Source organism: Pleurodeles waltl, chromosome 4_2, assembly GCF_031143425.1.
Source record: "Pleurodeles waltl isolate 20211129_DDA chromosome 4_2, aPleWal1.hap1.20221129, whole genome shotgun sequence".
NCBI classification, from domain to species: Eukaryota; Metazoa; Chordata; class Amphibia; order Caudata; family Salamandridae; genus Pleurodeles; species Pleurodeles waltl.
In genome coordinates, this window is record NC_090443.1 from 1,037,536,677 (window position 1) to 1,037,562,528 (window position 25,852).

The 25,852-nt window shown below is 50.4% G+C and overlaps 1 protein-coding gene across 1 annotated transcript; it reads right to left on the reverse strand.

The window, feature by feature from the left end:
- Positions 1-340: 340 nt before the first annotated feature.
- On the reverse strand, positions 341-15,223 carry LOC138293666 (beta-crystallin A1-like). The gene is made up of 6 exons (XM_069232968.1): positions 15,113-15,223; positions 9,038-9,107; positions 5,701-5,819; positions 2,370-2,511; positions 1,121-1,263; positions 341-602 (listed from the first exon to the last, which is right to left on the reverse strand). Exons 1-6 carry the CDS (start codon positions 15,163-15,165, stop codon positions 455-457), a joined length of 675 nt encoding a protein of 224 aa, XP_069089069.1. The 5' UTR covers positions 15,166-15,223; the 3' UTR covers positions 341-454.
- Between the last annotated feature and the right edge of the window lie 10,629 nt (positions 15,224-25,852).

Here is a 25,852-nt window from a genome sequence, read left to right on the forward strand (position 1 = left end):
CAAAGTTCTGCCCATGTGTAATTGTGTTCAAGTAAGCATGTGGTCATGTAGGCGGCAACGTTTCGACCCATTTGGTTTTAATTGGGGTTGGGTCTTTGTCAGGACAGACACATGAGATACATCCTAAGTAATAAAAAGCAAAGTGTGCTTAGCAGTACTGATCATAGACAATGTATGCTACGTGAAGCTCTTACCTCACAAGTCTTGAGGTAAAAATCGGTGAACTGTGTGTTACATCACAAGGTAAAAGGATCTGGTAAGAACCCTTCATATATTTGGTTTATTATTCTGGCAGTGCCAGCACCCTCCATGGCTTTCTCAGAAAATAATCCACACACTGTTTCATTGTTCACAAAACAAATTTATTACTGCAAATAATTTAGCCACAGAGGGTTGAGGTCAGTGCTTAGGACTGGTGGTGTTTGTTGGCAGATGTTGGACTGTATTGCACAAGTTACTGCTGAATCCTGCGGATGGACTGGATTTGGGGGCTCTGGGCATGGGACCCCCAGTTTTTCCAGCGCTGGTACTGCCCACTGTGCCGGTCACACTCCATGATGTACTGGTACCCGCGGTAGCCGGGGAACTGATAGCACACCCACCTGCATGGGAAGCAAACAACACGTGTGAGACAACGCATTGTGACACACCCAGTGCATGGGAGAGACTCTATCAACAGAAGTAATGCCACTTCCTGCTTGACTACAGTGAAGCTAAATTCTTCCACATGAGTGGTAGCACTTTCTATTTCACTGCACTGATATCACTTCCTCTTTTACAATAGTGATGAGTTCTAGTTATGGTAATTTGTCTCTGTGTTTCACACCATTGGGGTCACTTCCTGTTTCACACTGGTGATGTTGCTTCCTTTTGCTTAGCAGCAATTTAATTTCTGCTACTTCTGAAGTAACACCAGTGACATCACTTCCTGTTTAACCCCAATAGTGCTACTTATTGTGTTGTTGGACTTCAGTCACTTTCTTTGCAAAGCGTTTCCCATGGATGTATAGTGGAAGAGCCACAAAGAACTCACCACTGTGAAAAACCTGAATCTGCCAATACCCCCTTACCCACTGCCCTCCACCCCCATGCTCTATAGCGTTGATGCCCCAGTACTCACGCGCCACTCTGAACCCGCATGGATCCAACCTCGTTGTTGCACCAGCCCATGGCCCGCAAGGAGGGGTAGTCATCCTGAAAATCCACGCAGCGGCCCAGGAAGTTCTCATGCTCGTAGATGGTGATGTGGGAGCTTCGGTGGCTCTGGGAGGGGCACAAGGGGAGAGGGCATGAACACTGGAGAAGGGTGCTCCAGGGTCTCTTCTTGAACCCACACCAGCCCCTGCCCCCCACGCCCACTACCAGCGCCTTGACGGCAGGAGAGGACATGAATATTGGAGATGGGTACTCTGGGCCTTTTCTGAAACCTACCCCAGCCACTGCCATGCCCCCACAACCAACAAACACAGCAAGCGCCTTGACAGAGAATATAGCATGAACCTTGGAGAAGGGTGCTCTTTTTGAAACCCAGCCCAGCCCCCCCAGCAACCAGCACTTTGACAACGAGAGAGAGCATAAGCATTGGAGAAGAGTGCTCTGGGCCTTCCCGAAACCCATCTCCCAGGCACCCACATCAAGTGCCTTTTATTTTAAGACCGACGTCTTAGGGTAGAATGCTTGAATTAATCACAGAACAAGCCTACTTTGGAGGCCCATCTCTTAGAACAAGCCTACTTTGGAGGCCCATCTCTTTGAACAAGCCTACTTTGGAGGCCCATCTCTTTGACCCACAGTCATCTCATTAAACTGCTGGAGTGCAAGACTCACATCTGGCTCTCATATGTGTGTGTGAGCAGGGAGCTGCCAGTTTAAGGGAGGCCAATGGTAGCTGTGGAACATAAGTGTGTCTCAGGGATGTAACATAATGTTCTATGGCTCACAGTTCCCTGATGGTTACAAACTGTGGGGCATATTTACAATCTTTTCACTCAGGGTAGCACCGCAAGCCTTCTCGCTGCGCTGCCATGCATCCAAAGAAAGGGGCAGGAATGCGCCGTATCTACGAGATGCGGTGCACTCCTGTCCTTTTCCCCTGCGCTGATGCACAATGGGCTCCCATGCGCTAACGCAGGCACCCTTGCTCCTTGGTGCGAGGGTGTCTATATTGCGGGGATGATTGTTTTTGTGCAGGAAGGGACACCTTCACAAGAGGCGTTTTCCTCTTTCTATATGTGCTGCAAAATGCTGCAGTGCCAGGGGCAGCAGGGGGCAAGCCAGGGGTAAATGACGTCCATGATACATACATGCGAACGGGGTGAAATCTACAAAGCGCACCGAAGTCAGGAGGGCGGAGGCCCCGGGGTACTTACCGCAGAGAAGACAGGCCGGAAGGACATGAGGCGCTCCACGTGGTAGGCGTTACTTCCGCTCCAGCTGTCCCATCGAGGGTACCTGCCCCGCTCCAGGACAAACTGCTGCCCCTCGAACCCGTGGTGCTCATAGCCCACCCATCTGTGGGGAGGGGAGAGTGAGGGATGAGAGGGAGAGGGAGGGATATCAGAGGTCAGACAGGAGCAGAAGGCACAGGAATGAGGAGCAGACAGAGAGGAAGAAGAGGTGTAGGAAATGACAGAGAGGAAAGCAGAAGAGTGTAGAAGGAAGGAGGAGAGAACAGGACGTGTATAGGAGAAAAGAAAGCAGGGAGGGATGGAGAGAGCAAGGGAGAGAGGGCGAAGGATGAAAACGAACGAGAAGGCACACGTGTTTGGGACAAACACGAATTGAGTAAGTAATTGATGTCATGTAAGAGAAACGGGGCAAGAAATGCAGAAATGAAAAAAAACAAAGTTAGGGTAATGTGCACTCAAAAGTCAGAACACCATAAAATCATTTAGTAATTGTTTCCCTCTATGAGATCTACACCCCAAAAAAACCCACACGCAAACTGCTAGGTTGTCGTGTGTATTTTGGCGCTATATATGTGTGTATCTTTTAGCATAATGCAATATCAACCTATTTCGTAATAACTGCATATTCTAAATTCTAGCAAACAGGAATTGAATTCAAGAGGGATTTTTTAGAGCTAAAAAATGTCATCACTTCAGGGTTATAACTTCTTTATCCCTTGAAAAATAAGGTGCAAACGAACCACCAAACAGAGCCTTCCCTCTCCCCTGCAGACAGCCCTCTTCACCTGACCCCCCTTGGCCCCACCAGAACAGAGAAATCCCCCCCCACACGTAAGAAGAACCAGCATTTTCCAAGCCAATAGTCCTGACTTGTATTTCGATCCCCTACTACAACAATATACAGAAATTCTGATGTACTAAAAACACAAAACTAATCACATTTGTTTTCTGTACACAATAAATCTATGATATGATATAAATAGCCCCACCTACACTTAAAGCACTCTAGGGGAGGCGGGGTGGTACACCAGAGTGCCTGTAATACGATGCGATAGGTGTAACCCTCATGGTGCAGCCAGACTCCACTTTATGTATATTTTCAAAAATTGTTAACAGTAGGGTAGAGCTACCAAGATCATTACGCCGGAATTAAAAGGACTCCAGCGGCTACATTGTGGGAATATCACCCTGCTTGCACAATGTCGAGGAAAGGCGAGAGAGCTAACACGAAACCAAGAAGTGAAAGCACGATATTGTATCCACAATTTATTTTACACTTCTGGACTGCAGTGTTGTCTGAATCTGACTTTCAGATCAGGTATTCACACCAGAATATGTTGACAGGGCATGGTTTTCTAGGAAGTCCTGTCTGTGGCTGCGCCCAAATGAAGAGATCCCCTTAGTACCCTTTTTAGCCACTTGGTGGCGGGAGAGGACAACGTATGGGGGCTCACATTCATCAGCCGGATTTACAAAGTGGTGCAATGACTGCATTTTGCCACTTTGTGACCCCGTGTGCCACATTAAGCCCGTGTTAGGCATAACGAGTGCCATGGTGTTGTTAGGTGGGGGTAGGGGGGCAAAAGAAAAGTGGCGCATCAGGACCGATAAGCCACTTTCTTTTAAATCTGCCCCTAAACGGTTCCATTTTATATGGTGACAGAAAGTAATTCATGAAACTCTCCCACTTACTGAAGTGTTCAGGAAAACACAGTTAGTCCTAGTGCAGCGCTAAAAGGTAAACCCTGCTGTGAAAACCCTAAAAAAAAAATGCATTAAAGAGGATGGGGACATGTATTGCACTTCAGTACAGTCGTGCATCACCCAATAGTTACCAGGCGTTAAAGTGATGTGAGGCCCATTTCTTTGGGAAACACCATGGAGCCCACCATGGTGTCACCACATTGGGCACATAGATGCCCACCTCAACACCTAGCATCACCACCACCCACACCTCAGCACAGGGACACTTCAACTGGAGGGAGCCCATCCCAGGTAAGTATATGTGCCTGTCTGATGTGTGCCACTGGGGGCCTCGTACATGGGGTCCCCTGGCTGGCACTGGTTCTGTTGGGGTTGTTCTGGGGACACTGGTCCTCGATGGTGGACAATGGGGTTGTGCTAATGTCTCCTGTCTATAACTGGACAGGCCTCATTTTTTGGCCGCTTGTGTGACCAAAAATGAAGCTAGGCTGACTAGCGGCAATTCTTTTGTTGCTAATCAGCGTAATTTTTGGCCTACTAGCGCCATTTTCACTAACATCATCCCTCACAGGCTAGCGTCTTTTTTTTACACTAACCATTCCTTATCGCCATTGCGCGTCTTTTTAAAATTATGGTGCAGGCATGGCGCTAGGGAATGGTGTTAGCTCAAGCTAAAGTTTTTGAAGCACAACTGCGCTAGCACAGTTGTGTGTCATTTTCCATAAATATGCCTTGTGGACTTGAATGATAAAATGAGTGTCACTCTGTCTTGGTTAAAATGCGTATGCTCTTGGGTTCCCTCAGTGCCTGTTTTCAGCAGTGAAATCACTCAGTGGAGACAATTTTTCTGATGCTGCCGCAGAATATCTCCTTTTTTTCACCATGTCTTAAAGTTTCATTCCAGGCACAGTTTTTTTCTTGGAAATTTCCTTCCCATTTTTTTCCTAGATAAATAATAATCTTATAAGACCAGCCTGATTTTTTTCTTTAAAATGCAGCAGTATGGTAGAAAATCCCTCGTCAGATTTCTACAATGTGCGCATTGCTTTAAAATTTTAAGTAGAAGTCATTTTTTCTTCAGTGTTGTATTACGTGTGGTAAAAATAATTCATTGCCCCAACATTATTTTAAATACTGTATGCTGTTTGCTAACCGAAATTATTAGCACGTTTCAATTAGAAGCGAGTTTGTGATAAATTATGTTAATTATCTTTGACTGCCCGTTCCATTTTTTAAGCAAAATACGTTTTATATATTAACGTCCTGCGAACGTCAATTTTTAGCAAAAACAGTTTCATTTATTTTTAACTAAACATCCACTTTAATTATTTTCTCGAATGCCCACTATTACCTTTTTATATAATATCCCTCTTTTTTCTCAAAATATTTCACTTGGAGAAACATATCAGAGTGAGTATGTTGGTATGGTGTGAACCTTTGTCTGGTCAAAAGGAAATTTGCCCTGTATCAGAAAACTAAGGTGAAAGTTATATTGTCCTTGGGACAAAAGTAAATATATTTGAACCCTGTTTTCGAGCTAGTCCTGCGGTGTCCCCAGCCCTCCCCGGTAGGTGGAGTGCACACTCACGCTCCACTCTCCACGCGCAGAGAGCGCACGTTTGTGAATCCACGCTCCTGGATGTTGTGGCACTCAGAGGTGAACTCCTGGCAGTTTCCCTGGAAGTCTTCCTGCTCCCAGACCAGGATCTGAAGAGAGAGAGAGAGGGAGGGAGAAGTTTAAAGGTTGACGGGATGTGCTCGGATCAAGGGAGAAGCCAGGAAAATAAAATCCCCCACTTTGACCCAAACGTATGAGGAAACAGCTGCGGTCCATCCTTTAGGGCTGAGGGACCACGCCCCCCACCTTTTGCTCCTCAAGAAGCGTGTCTGTCAGGCTGAGCAAAGGTCAGCCTGACCGACGAGACATGCGCGATTTGCACTGACTCCTGGCTGCCTGAGCTGAACTTTGCTGGACTGAAGAGGTCACAGCTCCTATGGGTGTGACCTCCTTGGCTCAGCAAAGGTGCATCGAGGCCCTCCCCCTCGATGATGAGGGGAAGCGTCACCCATTGACTCCGACGTGGGCGCTTCAGGTTTAAGCCCTGAAGCGCCCAGGGCGAGTGTCAATCAGTGACACTTCGTCACATAGTGGGGTGGGGTCAGCAGTCTCACTGACCCCATCCCACTCTGTGACGAAATTGGCACTGCTGCCTTCCCTCATTGGCTGACCTAAGGACCTAAGATCAGCCAATGAGGAAAGGCAGCAGTCCCAACCCTCTTGGGACCTCCAAAGCTGAGCTGAAGGTAAGAGTGTGTTTTTTTTTTTTAAATGAATGTTTGGTGTGTGTGTGTGCATGTTGATGAGTGTTGTGAATGGGTGTGCATGCGTGTGTGAATGAATGAGTGTGAATGCGCTTCCCGCCCCCCTCCCACCTAAAATTACCATCTACCACTGCAAGTAAAGGGAGTGATCCCTCCCCTTGCTGTGAAGTGCCATGGGCATTGTACCGCTGGGGAATATTTGCAGAAAATGGTTGACAATTGTAAATATTACAGAAAGATTTTAAAGGAATTTGGCCAAAAACTACAGGGGGCATATTTACAATGTTTTGACGCAGGGCGGCACTGCAGGGATTCTAGCTGCACTGTCCTGCATTAAAAGAAAAGGACATGAATGCGCCGTATCCATGAGAGACGCAGCATTCCTGTCCTTTCCCCTGCGCTGGCGCACAGTAGGCTGCTATGCGCCAACGCAAGCACCCTTGCAACATGGTGAAAGGGTGTCTAAGTTGTTTTTGTGCAGAAAAACCTTCCTGCACAAAAACAACCACCAGAGGTGTTTTCCTCTTTCTATGTGTGCTGCAGAATGCAACACCAATAGAAAAAGGAAAAACAAGGAGAAATAGAGGTATTTCTCCTCGTTCCGCCTCCCTTAAACCTCCCCTGCGGTGGCGTAGGCTTTTGACGTATTCCCAGGGTTACAAAATTTAGTAAATATGGCAATGTGTCACATGCCACAGGTCTTACATGTGAACACTTACCGTAAAGGTCATGACGCGCCTCCCTGTCGCAGGGCTGTGCTGCGTTGCCTCAGTCCATATCTACAAGCCATTAAAATCCACGCATGGCGGCTTTACGTGACCTTGTAGATCTGGTCCGGTGATGTGCGACGCCTGACCAACATTAAAAGTGATGCAGAGTTGGCGCACCAGGCTTGTAAATAAGCTCCTACATATTTAGCAGTACTGGCTTAACTCTCTCATTCAACCATTCCATTGTTTTGCTTCCCTATTATTCTTCTTCCCTTCTTTCTTTCCATCTTTCTTTCCTTGTCTGTTCTTCTCTCGTTCCATCTGACCTTTTCCAGCTTTCTAATATTCTTGATATCCCTTTATTCTTATCGTGCTCGTGGTTCCTTCACATCTTTTTCTTTTTTTATTCCTTCCATTTCTTAATTCTTTTTCCTCTTTTTTCCTCCAGGCGCCCACCCTTTCATCTCACATTTCTTCTTTATTTTAATATATTTTTCTGCTTTCCTTCTTCCTCGCCTTCCATTTTTATTATTTCGTTCTTCCTGCCTTTTATTATTCCTATTTTCTTTTCTTTCCTTCCTTTTCCTTCTTTTACATTTTTTCCATATTTCTCATGTTCTTTTGTTCCCTCTTTTCTTTGTGCTTCTTTGTCTTTCCCTCATTATTTGTCTTTCCATTTCTTTTCTTTACTCTGCCTCACTCCATTTGTCTCTAACTCACTTTTTCTGTGCCATTTTAATATTTTTTCTCACTCTCCATTACCCTTCGAGGCCACGTTGATATTTTCTTCTCACCCTCACTCTGCAGCTGTGTTACTGTGGCGTATTCTTGTGGAAATGAAGTGGGGGAGATGTGGTGCGCTGTGCTTTAAACTTCAGAAGAACTTCCAGGAAAATCTGAATTTCGGGAAATACAGCTGGAAGTCACACCTGCACTTTAGCTGAAAGATTTTTGCAGGAACAGAAATACATAGGGCCAGATTTAAAAGGCCTTAGCATCTCCTTGGGCCACACTAGCGTCACATTTTTTTACACTAAAGTGGCTCAAGGAGGCAATTTTCACTGCACCGTATTTGCAAAGTGGCGCAATGCATGCATTGCACCTCTTTGTGATCCCTTGCATCACATTATCCCTGCATCAGGCATAAGGTACACAAGGAGGGTGTTCCGGCGTGAGGAGGCCAGCAAAATGGAGCAGTAAAATCTTGTCGATTTTACTGCACCATTTTTGGCGTGATTTTTAACGCCTACTCAAAACAGGCGTTAAAGTGACGCACCCATTTTAATCAAGGAGCCTCCTTGCACTTTGCTGCGCTAGCGTCAACAGTTTTGACGCTAGTGGAGCAAAGCACCACAATAGCATAAAAAATGTTGACACTATTGGCCTAACGTGAGCCATGGTGAGCCGTATTGTAAATAAGACACACACATGATGTCATTAGGTGGGGCGGGGGCGACACAAGAAAACTGTTGCATCAGCACTGCTGCACCAGTTTCGTGTAAATATGCCCATTAGTTTTTAGAAATTAGTTTATCATCTGGTGCCATGGAACCAACAAAATTAAGATCCAGTCTGGACCATTCATTTAACAGCCCGGTGCTTCCTGGGAGTTGTAGTACCGGAAACCAGGGCTCGGATCTCTGAAGTCGATGCATTAAGCCGCTGAACTATTTTTCTGGGGTTGGAACATGGACCCTAAATGCTGAGGATTCACCTCCGCAGCTGGTGCATCAGACTACTTTGCCCATTTAAGGCTGAGAGAGGCCAGCCCCAATGCCCATTCCACCAGTGGCCTCTCTACTAACAGATTCCGTTCATTTATTGAGAACTATTCTGACCGCCCTGGGCAGTCTGCAGTACCCCTGCATTTTTCACAACACCCCCGTTTCGTACCTTCCAGAAGGGGGCGAAGCCCACGGACAGGTCCGGCTGAGAGGTCCTTGTTCGCAGCATCTTGGACTGTCTGTGAAAAGCAGAGGAACACAGGGTCATTACTCCCCTAAAGGTGCTGGGGTGTACAACATAAACACTTGGCGTTTGAATGATGTGTTACTACATAGTCTTCGGGTTATCGACGTCGATAGGATGAAAGGCTCAATTGTCACAATCTCAAATGAGTACATTTAGAGTAAAGACCAAATAGACATCCCTGCAGCTTGCGCGTTAACCCTCTAAGCTTCCTTACTAGCATCTGGAAGTTTGATCTAGAAGAGATATATGGACCTCTGTGGCAGTCTCGCAACCCACTGAGCTAACGTGGCGGAGTTCAAGAATGTGGCTTCCAGAGACCTGCAGCAAGTGTATTATCACCCCTTAGGTTTAGAACAGATGGTTTGTGGGCTGCAAACTTTGCACTGCTGCTGGTGCATTAAGCCACTGAGCTAGCTACAGGGACTGGACATGCTTTTTTAAGGATGCACAAAAAAGCTCTGCAGCAGGTAGATGAAGCGACTGAGCTATCTTGCACAGGTTTGAGTGCATAACATTCAGGATACACTGAGGTGTCTGCCAGCAGTGCTGGGAATGGAGGCAGAGAGGTGCAGGTACTCGGCACAGTCTAGATGCTGCTTGCAACTGAGAAGTATTACCCCCTGCTGTGAAGTGCCAATATGTCCCTTCACATTTAAAGAAGGGTAGAGAGCAGGAGCATCACAGTTAAAGCACTCTCTAGTCTCTGCTAGAAACTGTAACCCCTGACCTGTCTCCCTAGTCCTTGTATTGGTTAACTCTGTGCCTAGAGTATGGCCTTGGTCCCACTTTGATATTTTACACCTCTCCCCAGTGTGACAGAGCCCACCCAGCGTAGAACCACTTGGAGCCATGGGCACCCATGCTCCCGCCTTTTACTCCATAGCCCACCTTCCTCAGTCCATCCTGCTATTAACTCACCCATCATCTGGCCACCCTTAGTCCCAGCCCAACCTGCCGCCCTGCCCACCCTGCATCCCAGCCCACCCTGCCTCCACCCTTACCGCTTCCCAGGCCACCCTGCGTCAGTCCATCCTGCTTCCTAGCCCACCCTGCCTCAGCCCACCCTGCTTTCTAGCCCACCCTGCCTCAGCCCTCCCTGCTTTCTAGCCAACCCTGACTCAGTCCACCCTGCCTCAGCCCACCCTGCTTTTAGCCTACATTGCCTCAGCCCACACTGACTCCCAGCCCACCCTGCTTCCTAGCCCACCGTGCCTCAGCCCACCCTGCCTCCTAGCCCTCCCTGCCTCCTAGCCCTCCCTGCTTTCTAGCCCACCCTGCCTCAGCCCACCTGCCTCCTAGCCCACCCTGCATTCGTCCATCCTGCTTCCCAGCCCACCCTGCATCCCAGCCCACCCTGCCTCCCAGTCTACACTGCCTCTTCCCATGCTCCCTCAGCCCATCCTGCCTCCCAGTCTACCATGCCACAGCCCACCCTACCTTCCAGTCTACCCTACCACAGCCCACCCTGCCTCCACCCATCTTGCAGCTGCTCACCCTGCCTCCCAGCCCACCCTGCCTTCACAAACTCTATCTCCCAGTGCACCTGCCTCAGTCCACCCTCCCCCAGCTCAGCTTATGTCTGCCCCTTCTGCCTCCCAAACCACCCTGCCTCAACCCACCATGCCTCAGCCCACCCTGCTGCCTTGGAGAGGCTGCCCCTCCCTCATGCACCCCTCAGCTCACACCCCATCACTCCTCAAAGACAAGAGCCCACCCTGGCTCCACCCACTCTGCCTTCCAGCCCATCCTGCCTCTGTCCACCCTGACTCATAGCCTGCCTTGCCTCAGCCCATCCTACCGTCGAGGCCACCTGCCTCAGCTCTCACTTCCTCCCAACGGAATATTCGTGCCAGCCCACCTTTCCTCCAACCACCCTAATTTCAACCCACCCTGTGCCACCCCACCTTGATTCTTTGCCCACTCTGCCTCTGCCCCCCATCTGTACGACCCATGGTTCTAGTTCAGAGAGCAGCAATGGCTGGAATGCCAGGTTACTTTCCGGTAATCTTCATTACTCCGAGTCCAAGTCTTCCCCGATACCAGTCCTGTATTCCCACCCTCCCTCCAGGGGGTGGGATTGATTATTTCAACCTTTTTTATGCAGCTTGAAAATTGACAGGATGTGAGGTAATACTTCCTCCCTTTTTCACTGCCTGATGGATAATGGCAGCCATATTGGGAGAATGTTGTGACGTCAGCTGGGAACAGGTTCTACAGGATGGAGATGGAATCTCACAGGTAAGAACTGTAGTGGCGAAGATGGACAAGAAGGGAATGTGATGTGCAGAGAGGGGGTACTGTGGCTGTCACTGAGCAATACACCCTGTCACACTAACAGGCACCAGTTCATTCATAAAATATTCTATTCAGACTCAGGCCTCATCTCTATCAACAAAGCAAAACAATATACTTAGTCCAGCAAATCACACACTCCTAAAGCAAAAAAGAAACACACAGCACATTCAGACTGACAGCAGATACCTTGCACAACCCATTCACACCCATAGCAGAGTAAAACGCAAACCACATCCAAGCTGCTCGACAGTAGATAAACACACACCATTCCAATGATGGCACAGTAAAATACACACCTTATCCCCACAGCCAGCAGAGACAAAACATGTAATTACACTGATGCAGGGAAAACACCATTGTAAATAACGACAGAGAAATACCCACTGTTATCCTGAGAGAGTAAAGACACCACATTCCTTCAGGCAGCTGATCTAAGACATGTCCCTAAACTGAGTCCGGAGATACACACCCCTCAGGATAATGGCATGCAGCATTAAACCAAGAGAAGGAACACACACTCCATTCAGACAGACATCAAATGAAAAACACACAATTGAACTGAAAGCAGATAAAATACACTCCATGTTCAAGCCAATAGCGAAGCAAAACACAAATTCCATTCAAGCTGCTTGACAGCAGATAAAACACATACCATTCAGAACAATGGCATGGTAAAGTGCACAGCTTTACATGGAGAGAGGAAACACCCTATTCAAACTGGCAAAAGGTATAAAACATGTCATTAAACTGAGACAGGAAACACACATCATGTAACCAATAGATGTCCCTGGAGCTAACAGCATGGTGTAGTAACACCGTGTGACCAATAGATGGCCCTGTAGCCAAAAGCATGGTGTAATTATACAATGTGACCAATAGATGTCCATGTGGCACACAGCATGGTGCAGTTATACCATGTGACCAGTAGATGTCCCTGTAGCCAAAGGCATGGTGCAGTTACACTATGTGACCAATAGATGTCCCTGTAGCCAAAAGCATGGTGCAGTTAAACTATGTGACCAATAGTTGTCCCTGTCAGTTCCACCAGGTGACCAATAGATGTCCCTGTAGCCAATAACAAGGTGTAGTTACACCATGTGACCTATAGATGCCCCTGCGGCTATTAGCATGCAGTGACACCATGTGACCAATAGATGTCCCTGTAGCCAATAGCTAGGTGCCGTTACACCACGTCACCTATAGATGCCCCTGGGTGCAGTTGCACCACATGACCTATAGATGCCCCTGCAGCTAATCGAATGGTGCAGTTATGTCATCGGACCAATACATGCCATTGTGGTAAATAGCGTGGTGCAGTTACACAATGTGACCAGTAGATGTCCTTTTAGCCAATAACCACACAGTAAAACACACATCATTGTACCGAGAGAGGAAACACACACCCCACTCAGACTGACATCAGATGAAGCTCCCACAAACTGGCAGAGGAAACACACACTCCTTTCAGACTCACTGAGAGCAGACGAGACACACATCCTGGACAGTAAACGCTACCCTTCACTCAGGGCATGCAAGTGGAAGGAAGCCCCCTAGGGCTGTGGTGCTGGGGATCTGAGTCACCTGCTCTTAAAGGTGATAGGTCAGTCCCTTTCTGTGAATACCATGATTTCCCCTGCTCTATAGGGGATATTCCCTCATCACCCAGTGTTAGAGGTGAAAGGCGTTGCATTCTCTCACCAAACAAGTGTTAGAGGTGAAAGGCATTGTATTCCCTCACCACACAGTCCTAGAGGTGAAAGGTTCTGTATTCCCTCGTGAAAGGCTCTGTATTCCCTCACCACACAGTCCTAGAGGTGAAAGGTTCTGTGTTCCCTCACCACACAGTGCTAGCGGTGAAAGGCTCTATATTTCCTCACCACACAGTCCATCCAGTGTTGGAGCAGGAGGGCTCTGTATTCCTGTACCATCCAGTGCTACAGGAGAAATAATTTGTATTTTCCAGAGCTAGAGGTGAAAGGTTCTGTATCACTGTATCATACAGTGCTGGAGGTGAAAGGCTCTGTGTCCCTGTACCATCCAATGCTAGAGATGAAAGGCGCTGTATCCCTGTACCACCCAGTGCCAGAGGTGAAAGGTTCTGTATCACTGTACCACCCAGGGCTAGAGGTGAAAGGTTCTGTATCACTGTACTACCCAGGGCTACAGGTAAGATACTGTATCCCTGTATCACCCAGTGCTACAGATGAAAGGCTCTGTATCCTTGTATCACCCAGAGATACAGATGAAAGGCTCTGTATCCCTGTGTCACACAGTGCTGGAGGTTAAAAGTCTTTATCCACGTACCACCCAAACTAGAAGGAAAAGGTTCTGTATCACTGTATCACCCAGTGCTATAGGTGAAAGGCTCTGTATTCCTGTATCACCCTGTGCTGGAGGTTAAAGGTTCTTTACCGATGTACCATCCAATGCTGGAGATGAAAAGCTTTGTGTCCCTGTACCACCCAATGCTAGAGATAAAATGCTCTGTGTCCCTTTACCATCCGATGCTAGAGATGAAAGGCTCTGTGTCCCTGTACCACCCAGTGCTAGAGGTGAAAGGCTCTGTATCCCTGTACCACCCAGTGCTAAAGGTGAAAGGCTCTGAATCCCTGTACCACCCAGTGCTAGAGATGAAAGGGTCTGTGTCCCTGTACCACCCAGTGCTAGAGGTGAAAGGCTCTGTATCCCTGTAGCACCCAGTGCTAAAGGTGAAAGGCTCTGAATCCCTGTACCACCCAGTGCTAGAGATGAAAGGCTCTGTACTTCAGCACAATACATTGATAGAGGTGAAAGGCTCTGTATCCCTGTACCACCCAGTGCCAAAGGGGAAAGGCTCTGAATCCCTGTACCACCCAGTGCTACCGGTGAAAGGCTCTGTATCCCTGTACCACCCAGTGCTGGAGGTGAAAGGCTCAGTATTTCAGCACAATACATTGATAGAGGTGAAAGGCTCTGTATCCTGTACCACCCAGTGCTAGAGGTGAAAGGTTCTGTATCACTGTACCACCCAGGGCTACAGGTCAAATACTGTATCCCTGTATCACCCAGTTCTATAGATGAAAGGCTCTGTTTCCCTGTACCAACTAGTACTACCTGTGAAAGGCTCTGTATCCCTGCAGCACCGTGTGCTGGAGGTGAAAGGCTCTGTGTCCCTGTACCATCCCTGCAGCACTGTGTGCTGGAGGTGAAAGGCTCTGTGTCCCTGTACCACCCAGTGCTAGAGGTGAAAGGCTCTGTGTCCCTGTACCACCCAGTGCTAGAGGTGAAAGGCTCTGTGTCCCTGTGTCACAAATAATGACTGTGCGAATCTCCTGGGCACTCATGAGTCTCCTGCGCCCTCTTATGCCCTATATCTGGCACTGCCAGTCCCCTGAGCCCCATGTTCTGGGTCAGACATCCCGTCGCCTAACCCCTTCCTAACCTCTAGGCGCATTTCTGTCTTGTCATCTGATTTCCCATATATGTGCCAGTCCCATGGTGTCACGTGATGCCATTTACATAGCACATATCACTGCTAATATCCTCTCTAGGCGCTGGGCTGATGAGTCGTATGGCTGGAGGAGTCTGCAACAGGAGTGCCAAGCACTGACCGAGACGCAAGGGAGGTTTCAGCTAATCAGAGGGCTTTTGAGAGTAAACCCCCACCTTGGTCCATCCTCTGGCCTAGGGTCACCCCTCGGCTGAGCTGCTGCCCCCTCTTACCTTAGTGGAGTTGCCCGGGAGCGCTTCAGGGGTCTGGAGAGAGAGGTACTCATGCAGCGAAGATCACAGGACCAGTTGGCCGGGCCTTTATATAGTGAGGGCCTCGTGAAAGGGACAGGCGGGGGCCCAGGAGAGACAGCCCCCTCCAGGGCCACTGCGCTCAGCACTTCAGGACAGAGGGAAGAGAGGCCAGGGCACAGGCCGGTGAGACAGCAACTATTAGTGAAAGAGAGAGCTCAGCACTTCTGAGCCCGGCGCGCACAAAGGAGCGAGGGGCCCCGGGGGCCTGTGGCAGGGCGCAGAGAGCCACCCAGGGAAGCCACATCAGCGAAAGCGGCACAATACCAGGATCTGGGAGAAGCTGCCAGCACATGGGGAGGGGCAGGGCAAAGAATTCACTGAAACAGGGCACCCTGGGGGGCACAAAACAAACCACACACGACAGAGTCAGCCGTGCACCAAACACTAAACCAGAATAGGGCATGTGATTTATCCAAACACTGCACTGACAGAACAGGGCAAAGCATCAACAAAGAACTGCACCCAGAGGGGCACAGACAACACTGCACAGAGAACACAGGGCAAAGCATCAATACACAACTGCACCCAGGGGGGCACAGACAGCACTGCACAGAGAGCACAGGGCAACCAGCAATGAACTGCACCCAGAGGGGCACAGACAACACTGCACAGAGAGCACAGGGCAATCATCAATAAACAACTGCACCCAGAAGGGCACAGACAACACTGCACGGGGAGATCACAGGGCAAGCACCACCAAACAACTGCAACCAGAGAGGCACAGACAACACTGCACAGAGAGAGCACAGAGAGCACAGGGCAAACAGCAACGAACAACTGCACCCAGAGGGGCACAGACAAGAGGGGCACAGACAACACTGCAGAGAGAGCACAGGGCAAACACCAACGAACAACTGCACCCAGAGAAGCACAGACAAGAGGGGCATGAACAACACTGCACAGAGAGATCACAGGGCAAACACCACCAAACGACTGCAACCAGAGAGGCACAGACAACACTGCACAGAGAGATCACAGGGCAAACACCACCAAACAGCTGCAACCAGAGAGGCACAGACAACACTGCCCAGAGAGCACAGGGCAAGCATCAACAAATAACAGCACTCAGACGGGCACAGACAACACTGCACAGAGAGATCACAGGGCAACCATCAAAGAGCAACTGCACCCAGAGGGTCACAGACAAGAGGGGCACAGGCAACACTGCACATAGAGCAAAGGGCAACCACCAACGAACAACTATACCAAGAGGGGCACAGAAAACACTGCACAGAGAGCACAGGGCAAGCATCAACAAACAACTGCACCCAGAGGGGCACAGACAACACTGCACAGAGAGATCACAGGGCAAACACCAACAAACAACTGCACCCAGAGGGGCACAGACAACACTGCACGGGGAGATCACAGGGCAAACACCACCAAACCACTTCAACCAGAGAGGCACAGACAACACTGCACAGAGAGATTACAGGGCAAACACCACCAAACAACTGCAACCAGAGAGGCACAGACAACACTGCACAGAGAGCACAGGGCAACCATCAACGAAAAACTGTACACAGAGGGGCACAGACAACACTGCACAGAGAGCACAGGGCAACCATCAAAGATCAACTACACCCAGCGGGGCACAGGCAACACTGCACAGAGGGCAGGGGACAAGCATCAATACACAACTGCACCCAGAGGGGCACAGACAGCACTGCACAGAGAGCACAGGGCAAGCATCAACAAACAACTGCCCCCAGAGGGGCACAGACAACACTGCACAGAGAGCACAGGGCAAGCATCAACAGAAATCTGCACCCAGAGGGGCACAGACAAAACTGCACAGAGAAAACTGCACAAAAACCAACAAACAACTGCACCTAGAGGGGCACAGACAACACTGCAGAGAGAAAGCGCAGGGCAATCATCAACGAACAACTGCACCCAGAGGGGAACAGACAAGAGGGGCACAGACAACACTGCACAGAGAGCACAGGGCAAAGCATCAACAAACACCTGCACCCAGAGGGGCACAGACAACACTGCACAGAGAGAGCACAGAGAGCACAGGGCAATCATCAATAAACAACTGCACCCAGAAGGGCACAGACAACACTGCACAGAGAGAGCACAGGGCAAACACCAACGAACACCTGCACTCAGAGAGGCACAGACAAGAGGGGCACAGACAACTGCATAGAGAGCACAGGGCAAACACCAACGAACACCTGCACTCAGAGAGGCACAGACAAGAGGGGCACAGACAACTGCATAAAGAGCACAGGGCAAACACCAACGAACACCTGCAATCAGAGAGGCACAGACAAGAGGGGCACAGACAATTGCATAGAGAGCACAGGGCAAACACCAACAAACAACTGCACCCAGAGGGGCACAGACAAGAGGGGCATGGACAACACTGCAGAGAGAGCACAGGGCAAACACCAACAAACAACTGCACCCAGAGGGGCACAGACAAGAGGGGCATGGACAACACTGCACAGAGACCACATGACAAGCATCAACGAACAACAGCACTCAGATGGGCACAGACAGCACTGCACAGAGAGATCACAGGGCAAACACCAACAAACAACTGCAACCAGAGGGACACAGGCAACACTGCACAGAGAGATCACAGGGCAAACACCAACAAACAACTGCAACCAGAGGGGCACAGGCAACACTGCACAGAGAGATTACAGGGCAAACACCAACAAACAACTGCAACCAGAGGGGCACAGGCAACACTGCACAGAGAGATCACAGGGCAAACACCAACAAACAACTGCAACCAGAGGGGCACAGGCAACACTGCACAGAGAGATCACAGGGCAAACACCACCAAACAACTGCTACCAGAGGGGCACAGACAACACTGCACAGAGAGCACAGGGCAAGCATCAACAAACAACTGCACCCAGAGGGGCACAGAGAAAACTGCACAAAAACCAACAAACAACTGCACCGAGAGGGGCACAGACAACACTGCAGAGAGAAAGCACAGGGCAAGCATCAAGAAACAACTGCACCCAGAGGGGCACAGACAAGAGGGGCACAGACAACAATGCAGAGAGAGCACAGAGCAATCATCAATAAACAACTGCACCCAGAAGGGCACAGACAACACTGCACAGAGAGAGCACAGGGCAAACACAAATAAACAACTGCATCCAGAGGGGCACAGACAAGAGGGGCACAGACAACACTGCACAGAGAGCACAGGGCAACCAGCAATGAACAACTGCACCAAGAGGGGCACAGACAACACTGCACAGAGAGAGCACAGGGCAATCATCAATAAATAACTGCACCCAGAAGGGCACAGACAACACTGCACAAAGAAGGCACAGGGCAAACGCAAACGAACAACTGCACTCAGAGAGGCACAGACAAGAGGGGCACAGACAACACTGCAGAGAGAGCACAGGGCAACCCGCAATGAACAACGGCACCCAGAAGGGCACAGACAAGAGGGGCACAGACAACACTGCACAGAGATATCACAGCGCAAACACCACCAAACGACTGCAACCAGAGAGGCACATACAACACTTCACATAGAGTACAGGACAACCATCAACGAACAACTGCACCCAGAGGGGCACAGACAACACTGCACAGAGACCACAGGGCAAGCAACAAAAAACAACTGCACCCAGAGGGGCACAGCCAACACTGCACAGAGAGCACAGGACAAAAATCAACAAACAACTGCACCCAGAGGCTCAGAGGGGCACAGACAACACTGCACAGAGAGCACCGGGCAACCATCAAAGAACAACTACACCCAGCGGGGCACAGGCAACACTGCAGAGAGGGCAGGGGACAAGCATCAATACACAACTGCACCCAGAGGGGCACAGACAACACTGCACAGAGAGCACAGGGCAAGCATCAACAAAAAACTTCACCCAGAGGGGCACAGACAACACTGCACGGGGAGATCACAGGGCAAACACCACCAAACAACTGCAACCAGAGAGGCACGGACAACACTGCACATAGAGCACAGGGCACCCATCAACGAACAACTGCACCCAGAGGGGCACAGACAACACTGCACAGAGAGCACAGGGCAAACAACACCAAATAACTGCAACCAGAGGGGCACAGACAACACTGCACAGAGAGATTACAGGGCAAACACCACCAAACAACTGCAACCAGAGAGGCACAGACAACACTGCACAGAGAGATTACAGGGCAAACACCACCAAACGACTGCAGCCAGAGAGGCACAGACAACACTGCACATAGAGCACAGGGCAACCATCAACGAACAACTGCACCCAGAGGGTCACAGACAACACTGCACAGAGAGCACAGGGAAAACACCACCAAATAACTGCAACCAGAGAGGCACAGACAACACTGCACATAGAGCACAGGGCAACCATCAACGAACAACTGCACCCAGAGGGGCACAGACAACACTGCACAGAGAGCACAGGGCAACCATCAAAGAACAACTACACCCAGAGGGGCACAGGCAACACTGCACAGAGGGCAGGGGACAAGCATCAATACACAACTGCACCCAGAGGGGCACAGACAACACTGCACAGAGAGCACAGGGCAAACATCAACAAACAACTGCACCCAGAGGGGCACAGACAACACTGCACAGAGAGCATAGGGCAAGCACCAACAAACAACTGCACCCAGAGGGGCACAGACAACACTGCGCAGAGAAAACTGCGCAAAACCCAACAAACAACTGCACCGAGGGGGGCACAGACAACACTGCAGAGAGAAAGCACAGGGCAAGCATCAACGAACAACTGCACCCAGAGGAGAACAGACAAGAGGGGCACAGTCAACACTGCACAGAGAGCACAGGGCAAAGCATCAATGAACAACTGCACCCAGAGGGGCACAGACGACACTGCACAGAGAGCACAGGGCAATCATCAATAAACAACTGCACCCAGAGACGCACAGCCAACACTGCACAGAGAGCACAGGGCAAAGCATCAACGAACAACTGCACCCAGAAGGCACAGGCAACACTGTAGAGAGAGAAAGCACAGGGCAAGCATCAACGAACAACTGCACCTAGAGGGGCAGAGACAACACTGCACAGAGAGCACAGGGCAAGCATCAACAAACAACTGCACCCAGAGGGGCACAGACAAAACTGCACAGAGAAAACTGCACAAAAACCAATAAACAACTGCACCGAGAGGGGCACAGACAACACTGCAGAGAGAAAGCATAGGGCAAGCATCAATAAACAACTGCATCCAGAGGGGCACAGACAAGAGGGGCACAGACAACACTGCACAGAGAGCACAGGGCAACCAGAAATGAACAACTGCACCAAGAAGGGCACAGACAACACTGCACAGAGAGAGCACAGGGCAATCATCAATAAATAACTGCACCCAGAAGGGCACAGACAACACTGCACAAAGAAGGCACAGGGCAAACGCAAACAAACAACTGCACTCAGAGAGGCACAGACAAGAGGGGCACAGACAACACTGCAGAGAGAGCACAGGGCAACCAGGAATGAACAACTGCACCCAGAAGGGCACAGACAAGAGGGGCACAGAAAACACTGCACATAGACCACATGAAAAGCATCAACGAACAACTCTACCCAGAGGGGCACAGACAACACTGCACAGAGAGATCACAGGGCAAACACCACCAAACGACTGCAACCAGAGAGGCACAGACAACACTGCACATAGAGCACAGGACAACCATCAACGAACAACTGCACCCAGAGGGGCACAGACAACACTGCACAGAGACCACAGGGCAAGCAACAACAAACAACTGCACCCAGAGGGGCACAGCCAACACTGCACAGAGAGCACAGGACAAAAACTAACAAACAACTGCACCCAGAGGCTCAGAGGGGCACAGACAACACTGCACAGAGAGCACAGGGCAACCATCAAAGAACAACTACACCCAGCAGGGCACAGGCAACACTGCAGAGAGGGCAGAGGACAAGCATCAATACACAACTGCACCCAGAGGAGCACAGACAACACTGCACAGAGAGCACAGGGCAAGCATCAACAAACAACTGCACCCAGAGGGGCACAGACAACACTGCACAGGGAGATCACAGGGCAAACACCACCAAACAACTGCAACCAGAGAGGGACAGACAACACTGCACATAGAGCACAGGGCAACCATCAACGAACAACTGCACCCAGAGGGGCACAGACAACACTGCACAGAGAGCACAGGGCAAGCATCAATAAACAACTGCACCCAGAGGGGCACAGGCAACACTCCACAGAGGGCAGGGGACAAGCATCAATACACAACTGCACCCAGAGGGGCACAGACAACACTGCACAGAGAGCACAGGGCAACCATCACCGAACAACAGCACCCAGAGGGGCACAGACAACACTGCACAGAGAGCACAGGGCAAGCATCAACAAACAACTGCACCCAGAGGGGCACAGACAACACTGCGCTGAGAAAACTGCGCAAAACCCAACAAACAACTGCACCGAGGGGGGCACAGACAACACTGCAGAGAGAAAGCACAGGGCAAGCATCAACGAACAACTGCACCCAGGGGGGAACAGACAAGAGGGGCACAGACAACACTGCACAGAGAGCACAGGGCAAAGCATCAATGAACAACTGCACCCAGAGGGGCACAGACGACACTGCACAGAGGCAACAGGGCAATCATCAATAAAGAACTGCACCCAGAGGCGCACAGCCAACACTGCACAGAGAGCACAGGGCAAAGCATCAACGAACAACTGCACCCAGAAGGCACAGGCAACACTGTAGAGAGAGAGAGCACAGGGCAAGCATCAACAAACAACTGCACCTAGAGGGGCAGAGACAACACTGCACAGAGAGCACAGGGCAGGCATCAACAAACAACTGCACCCAGAGGGGCACAGACAAAACTGCACAGAGAAAACTGCACAAAAACCAACAAACAACTGCACCGAGAGGGGCACAGACAACACTGCAGAGAGAAAGCATAGGGCAATCATCAAGAAACAGCTGCACCCAGAGGGGCACAGACAAGAGGGGCACAGACAACAATGCAGAGAGAGCACAGGGCAACCAGCAATGAACAACTGCACCCAGAGGGGCACAGACAACACTGCACAGAGAGCACAGGGTAATCATCAATAAACAACTGCACCCAGAAGGGCACAGACAACACTGCACATAGAGAGCACAGAGAGCACAGGGCAATCATCAATAAACAACTGCACCCAGAAGGGCACAGACAACACTGCACAAAGAGAGCACAGGGCAAACGCAAACGAACAACTGCACTCAGAGAGGCACAGACAAGAGGGGCACAGACAACACTGCAGAGACAGCACAGGGCAACCAGGAATGAACAACTGCACCCAGAAGGGCACAGACAAGAGGGGCACAGACAACACTGCACATAGACCACATGACAAGCATCAACGAACAACTGCACCCAGAGGGGCACAGACAACACTGCACAGAGAGATCACAGGGCAAACACCACCAAACGACTGCAACCAGAGAGGCACAGACAACACTGCATATAGAGCACAGGACAACCATCAACGAACAACTGCACCCAGAGGGGCACAGACAACACTGCACAGAGACCACAGGGCAAGCAACAACAAACAACTGCACCCAGAGGGGCACAGCCAACACTGCACAGAGAGCACAGGACAAAAACTAACAAACAACTGCACCCAGAGGCTCAGAGGGGCACAGACAACACTGCACAGAGAGCACAGGGCAACCATCAAAGAACAACTACAGCCAGCGGGGCACAGGCAACACTGCAGAGAGGGCAGAGGACAAGCATCAATACACAACTGCACCCAGAGGAGCACAGACAACACTGCACAGAGAGCACAGGGCAAGCATCAACAAACAACTGCACGCAGAGGGGCACAGACAACACTGCACAGGGATATCACAGGGCAAACACCAACAAACAACTGCAACCAGAAAGGGACAGACAACACTGCACATAGAGCACAGGGCAACCATCAATGAACAACTGCACCCAGAGGGGCACAGACAACACTGCACAGGGAGATCACAGGGCAAACACCACCAAACAACTGCAACCAGAGAGGGACAGACAACACTGCACATAGAGCACAGGGCAACCATCAACGAACAACTGCACCCAGAGGGGCACAGACAACACTGCACAGAGAGCACAGGGCAAGCATCAATAAACAACTGCACCCAGAGGGGCACAGGCAACACTCCACAGAGGGCAGGGGACAAGCATCAATACACAACTGCACCCAGAGGGGCACAGACAACACTGCACAGAGAGCACAGGGCAACCATCAACGAACAACAGCACCCAGAGGGGCACAGACAACACTGCACAGAGAGCACAGGGCAAGCATCAATAAACAACTGCACCCAGAGGGGCACAGACAACACTGCACAGAGAGCACAGGCCAAGCATCAACAAACAACTGCACCCAGAGGGGCACAGACAACACTGCGCTGAGACAACTGCGCAAAACCCAACAAACAACTGCACCGAGGGGGGCACAGACAACACTGCAGAGAGAAAGCACAGGGCAAGCATCAACGAACAACTGCACCCAGGGGGGAACAGACAAGAGGGGCACAGACAACACTGCACAGAGAGCACAGGGCAAAGCATCAATGAACAACTGCACCCAGAGGGGCACAGACGACACTGCACAGAGGCAACAGGGCAATCATCAATAAAGAACTGCACCCAGAGGCGCACAGCCAACACTGCACAGAGAGCACAGGGCAAAGCATCAACGAACAACTGCACCCAGAAGGCACAGGCAACACTGTAGAGAGAGAGAGCACAGGGCAAGCATCAACGAACAACTGCACATAGAGGGGCAGAGACAACACTGCACAGAGAGCACAGGGCAGGCATCAACAAACAACTGCACCCAGACGGGCACAGACAAAACTGCACAGAGAAAACTGCTAAAAACCAACAAACAACTGCACCGAGAGGGGCACAGACAACACTGCAGAGAGAAAGCATAGGGCAATCATCAAGAAACAGCTGCACCCAGAGGGGCACAGACAAGAGGGGCACAGACAACAATGCAGAGAGAGCAGAGGGCAACCAGCAATGAACAACTGCACCCAGAGGGGCAGAGACAACACTGCACAGAGAGCACAGGGTAATCATCAATAAACAACTGCACCCAGAAGGGCACAGACAACACTGCACAGAGAGAGCAGAGAGAGCACAGGGCAATCATCAATAAACAACTGCACCCAGAAGGGCACAGACAACACTGCACAAAGAGAGCACAGGGCAAACGCAAACGAACAACTGCACTCAGAGAGGCACAGACAAGAGGGGCACAGACAACACTGCAGAGAGAGCACAGGGCAACCAGGAATGAACAACTGCACCCAGAAGGGCACAGACAAGAGGGGCACAGACAACACTGCACATAGACCACATGACAAGCATCAACGAACAACTGCACCCAGAGGGGCACAGACAACACTGCACAGAGAGATCACAGGGCAAACACCACCAAACGACTGCAACCAGAGAGGCACAGACAACACTGCACATAGAGCACAGGACAACCATCAACGAACAACTGCACCCAGAGGGGCACAGACAACACTGCACAGAGACCACAGGGCAAGCAACAACAAACAACTGCACCCAGAGGGGCACAGCCAACACTGCACAGAGATCACAGGACAAAAACTAACAAACAAAGGCACCCAGAGGCTCAGAGGGGCACAGACAACACTGCACAGAGAGCACAGGGCAACCATCAAAGAACAACTACACCCAGCGGGGCACAGGCAACACTGCAGAGAGGGCAGAGGACAAGCATCAATACACAACTGCACCCAGAGAAGGACAGACAACACTGCACAGAGAGCACAGGGCAAGCATCAACAAACAACTGCACCCAGAGGGGCACAGACAACACTGCACAGGGATATCACAGGGCAAACACCACCAAACAACTGCAACCAGAGAGAGACAGACAACACTGCACATAGAGCACAGGGCAACCATCAACAAACAACTGCACCCAGAGGGGCACAGACAACACTGCACAGAGAGCACAGGGCAAGCATCAATAAACAACTGCACCCAGAGGGGCACAGGCAACACTCCATAGAGGGCAGGGGACAAGCATCAATACACAACTGCACCCAGAGGGGCACAGACAACACTGCACAGAGAGCACAGGGCAACCATCAACGAACAACAGCACCCAGAGGGGCACAGACAACACTGCACAGAGAGCACAGGGCAAGCATCAACAAACAACTGCACCCAGAGGGGCACAGACAACACTGCACAGAGAGCACAGGCCAAGCATCAACAAACAACTGCACCCAGAGGGGCACAGACAACACTGCACTGAGAAAACTGCGCAAAACCCAACAAACAACTGCACCGAGGGGGGCACAGACAACACTGCAGAGAGAAAACACAGGGCAAGCATCAACGAACAACTGCACCCAGGGGGGAAGAGACAAGAGGGGCACAGACAACACTGCACAGAGAGCACAGGGCAAAGCATCAATGAACAACTGCTCCCAGAGGGGCACAGACGACACTGCACAGAGGCAACAGGGCGATCATCAATAAAGAACTGCACCCAGAGGCGCACAGCCAACACTGCACAGAGAGCACAGGGCAAAGCATCAACGAACAACTGCACCCAGAAGGCACAGGCAACACTGTAGAGAGAGAGAGCACAGGGCAAG